Source organism: Priapulus caudatus, unplaced genomic scaffold, assembly GCF_000485595.1.
Source record: "Priapulus caudatus unplaced genomic scaffold, Priapulus_caudatus-5.0.1 Scaffold5937, whole genome shotgun sequence".
Classification (NCBI taxonomy): domain Eukaryota; kingdom Metazoa; phylum Priapulida; class Priapulimorpha; order Priapulimorphida; family Priapulidae; genus Priapulus; species Priapulus caudatus.
The window spans coordinates 2425-6785 of NW_014582998.1; the positions used below are offsets into that span (position 1 = coordinate 2425).

The 4361-nt window shown below is 45.1% G+C and overlaps 1 protein-coding gene across 1 annotated transcript; it reads right to left on the minus strand.

The window, feature by feature from the left end:
* Positions 1–388: 388 nt before the first annotated feature.
* LOC106820034 (phosphatidylserine synthase 1-like) lies at positions 389–3889 on the minus strand. The gene is made up of 4 exons (XM_014824591.1): positions 3590–3889; positions 1762–1861; positions 1520–1576; positions 389–1049 (listed from the first exon to the last, which is right to left on the minus strand). Exons 1-4 carry the CDS (start codon positions 3832–3834, stop codon positions 864–866), a joined length of 588 nt encoding a protein of 195 aa, XP_014680077.1. The 5' UTR covers positions 3835–3889; the 3' UTR covers positions 389–863.
* Positions 3890–4361: the final 472 nt, after the last annotated feature.

Below are 4361 nucleotides of genomic sequence, written 5' to 3' on the forward strand. Positions count from 1 at the left end.
CATACACCTCCTTTCTATCTCCATTACACAGACCTGCCAACCTGTGATTCATGAAAATAGTAAGGCTTTTCTTTTCTTGCAGCAGGCAGCCATTTTGTTTGTATGTTATGCGCGCAATGAATGATGGGACTAACTCTAGATCAATAGTTCACGTTGTTCTCGCGGGATCCAATATGGCTGCGCCCACAATCGCCAGATATTTCTCGGCTCACAATGTCAAAAATATTAATTTTCACAAGTCGTAAAAAATCGTAAGTTTTTCAGTTTGATCGTACATTCGTAGAAACATCATGGAATTCGTAAGGAATACGAAAAAATCGTAAGGGTTGGCAGGTCTGCATTAACAGCATACATATAATTCTAACAACACATAACAAACGAACGCGACCCGTCCATCAACTCCCACATTTCAATGGACACTCCTCACCTTTGACATTACCTACATCTCCAAAACATACAGCAATAATTTTCTCACCAAGTTGAGCACCGAGAATTAAGCCACACTGCAGACCATGCCTACAGTAGTTTTTTACCACTCTAATTCAAGGCTACCCTACCTCTCGAGTCTCAACATCTTCTTGCTAACATGTTACTGCAGCCGTGAGTGACTTTGTGATTGGGCAGTAGGATTACGCAGTAGACTTGGATGCTAGCTAACTAGTGAAGGGTCAGCGTACCTTCTACGAACATCTGATCGTCGCTGACATGCGCTTCCAACTAACAGCTCAGCTCACGATCTTCCACGTGTCCCCGAAACAGCCTGCTAGTGAACCAACTTGTCTCTACTTGTCTGCACTTGTCTCTACACAACCCCGTAACGATTGCAGCAAGCAACTCAGTGCTTCCCTGCGATTCGGAGCCCATCACGTTCCAGTCTTTCCCTTCGCAGCCTTCGACCTTCGTTTGACCTTACCGGGGCTTCCCTGCTCGCCGTTCTCCACGGGATTTGAGTCGACGTACTCCTGCACGAAGTTTAAGCTGCGAGATTTCTTCGGCGAGCTCTCCCGGGCGGCTGCTTCCGCGCGCTCGTCGGCCTGCCTGAGCCTCTCCTACACGCGCAACAAAGAAGAGAATCACACTACTGTCTCTCTCACTGCACGCACTCTGCATCCAGGCTTCAGGAAAACACAGGTGTGCGTCGTGCTGCCTGAGCTACGGTCGGACTCAAAACCCTCTCGATATTATGGCCCAGCTTGATTTTCAATCGAAAGACGATCCATGTTCTATTTCAGTAGGTGTACACATAAGGAAGAAAGGGACTACATATGAAGCAGGTAAAGAAAGCAAGGAGAGTCCATTTTATCAGTTACTTACCGGCATCACGTCAAAATCCTTTTCCGTAAAGCAAGGATACAACAAAACGTAACCATTAAATGTGCTATAGAGAGTATTTTATACAAAATGCCTCTGCAAATTTATACATAGATTGTCCTACCATCATAAAGCATTCGTGCTTTTTGGGGAACATGACAGATACATATATCAAAGTTAACATAAAGACAGCTGGCAAACAACTTACATTCTGCCACCTGGCGTACTCAACACACAGGTACACGCAGATCACGCTCAGTGCCATCTACAAAAAAAACAAAAAAACAAATGCACAGCTGTTAGTTCAAGAATTACAGTAACCAATGTTACGAATAATGGGCGATTCAAGAATTACATGTACAGCAACTAATGTTGAGAATAACAGGCGATTCGTATCGGCGTCGAGGCGGACACAGCATGGGAAGCTGGATCGATGTAGAGTGTACCCACCATGAACAGTAGCCAGCCGACGATGCTCGTTGCCTCGGTGAGAGCGAACAAGTCAGCACCAAGCTTCACGCAGATGAGAGCCTCCGTGAGAGTGACGGCGCTGGAACGTGAAGAAAGCCCCGAATCACTACAACCTGCAGTTATAGCTATCAACTAACTAGTTTTATCACTAAAAACTGCATCAAACCTTGAAGTTACATCTACAGAGAGATAGGTGCAACTGATCGTATGAGTCAGCAGTAACGCAAACGCAGTCATGAGCGATGCAGATACGAACCCACGTGTCTAGCATGTACAAACGTCTAGAGGTGCACCGTTCCAGCCGGATCCCCTGGTCACCTGTGTATAAAGGACATTCGTGGCGTTTCCGTCGAGCGGCGATGATAAAAGAAAACTACTTCTGTAGAACGGTCACCTGTGTATAAAGGACATTCGTGGCATTTCCCTCGAGCGGCAATTGGTAAAAGAAAACCACCTCCGTAGAATTGGATGCCTGTCGATAAACGAGTCTGAGGAGTGCCTATATAGTGGTTTGAATTCATCTGTATTGTAGGTTCATTGTTATATCTACGTGATAGCTCGTAAAGCTCTGTCCTATATACGTACATGTGTGCATGTAGATAGAATTGTATACTTGTGCATATCGCTTATATTTGTGCTTGGTCATAGCGACGTTTGTAGGGGTGCACCGGATCCAACGTTTTATGTTCCGGCCGGAACCAGAACCAGCCGGAACTTGAAAAAAGTTCCGGCCAGAACTACCTGGCCGGAATCGGAACTTAAGCTGGGAATAAACTTGAGAGTTTTAATTGGCCCAGTATTGTGCAAACTCACTCGGCCTGAACGAAATATTATTAGCAGGCACATCACTCAGGCGAGTAGGACAATGCTCATTGTTCTACATGTTCTCATTATGTCTCATGTTCTCATTATGTCTCATGTTCTCATTATGTCTCATGTTCTCATTATGTCTCATGTTCTCATTATGTCTCATGTTCTCATTATGTCTCATGTTCTCATTATGTCTCATGTTCTCATGTTCTCATGTTCTCATTATATACATGTTCTCATTGTCTACATGTTCACATTCTACATTGTTCTCATTGTTCTCAATGCTACAAAGGTCTAATTACAGGATGGTTGTTAGTTGTATGAATCATCTGCTTACAGTGCATAATTCTGGCATCTTATTCACGGGCTAATTGTGTGGCAAAACCTGCATGTTGCAGTATCCCTGGTTTTCGTCGATTATTTTCAACTAACAAACAGATGCCATTCCTGTGGCTCTAAGAGTATTTTATTTTAAAAGAAAATCTTGTGAATCACCTAACATCAGTTAGGTTCAGTTCAGTTAGTTTGCTGATGTTCAAGTGGCAAACGTTTTCTGGGCAGAATAGTGTGAAGTTGTTAACACTATATTGTCAGCAAGTTGACTCTATTGATGCTCAACTACATTCAGTGTCTGATCTTTTGATCTTGATGACGCTTGTAGCAGAAATGAAATTAGGAAAAAGTTCCGGTTCCAGCCGACTGTTCCTGAAGGGTTCCGGCCGGAACCGGAACTTTGAAAAATTTTCTACAGAGGTAGTTTTCTTTTATCATCGCCGCTCGACGGAAACGCCACGAATGTCCTTTATACACAGGTGACCGTTCTACAGAGGTAGTTTTCTTTTATCATCGCCGCTCGACAGAAACGCGACGAATGTCTTTAATACACAGGTGACCATTCTACGGGTGTCCCGCACCACCAGTTGGACTGTATTTCTACGGGTCTAGAGCGTGCGAGCACACACGATGGCGACTAGAGAACGGCGACAATAGAACGTACCAGAACACCCAGCACTGTGTGCCGACGCGGCTGCAGTGTGGGTCCGTCACGTAGGTGTAGTACTGGCGCAGCGAGGGCGCGGAGATCGCCGCAATGAGCAGTATGCGGCCGACGCTGAGCGGATGCCCCGTCGGAACCTCCAGGATGTGCTTCAAGAAGAACGTGTTCAACTCCGCGATCTGCAACGACGAAAGCACACGTTCAATGACGAAGGCACGCGTTCCACGACGAAGGTATATGTTCATCGACGAAGGTATATGTTCAACGACGAAGGCATACGTTCAACGACGAAGGTATACGTTCAACGACGAAGGTATACGATCAACGCTGAAGGCATATGTTCAACGACAAAGATATACGTTCAACGACGAAGGTATATGTTCAACGACGAAGGCATATGTTCAACAATGAAGGTATACATTCAAGCCGTCAGGCAATGTCAAGCATGCTTTATAGCAAGGTGCCGGTTCTATAGAGACGGTTTAACTGTATAACTGTCATTAAAGTGAAATAGCAAAAGTGTCCATTAAATTGAAGTGTCTGTTTTATAGAGACGGTTTTAAAACTGTATAACTGTTACCCTTGTGAAATGGTGAAAGTGTCCCTTATACCCCCGTCACACCGGACGGCGACCATCCGCGACTGTACGGCGACCAGAAAATGTACAAGGTCGCCGGCAAACGCGAACACAACGCGAGAAAAAGTCCCAACAAATTACAAACTTGAAAAAAAACCGCGCTCTTACCGCGACCTGTGCGATCATACAGCGTTC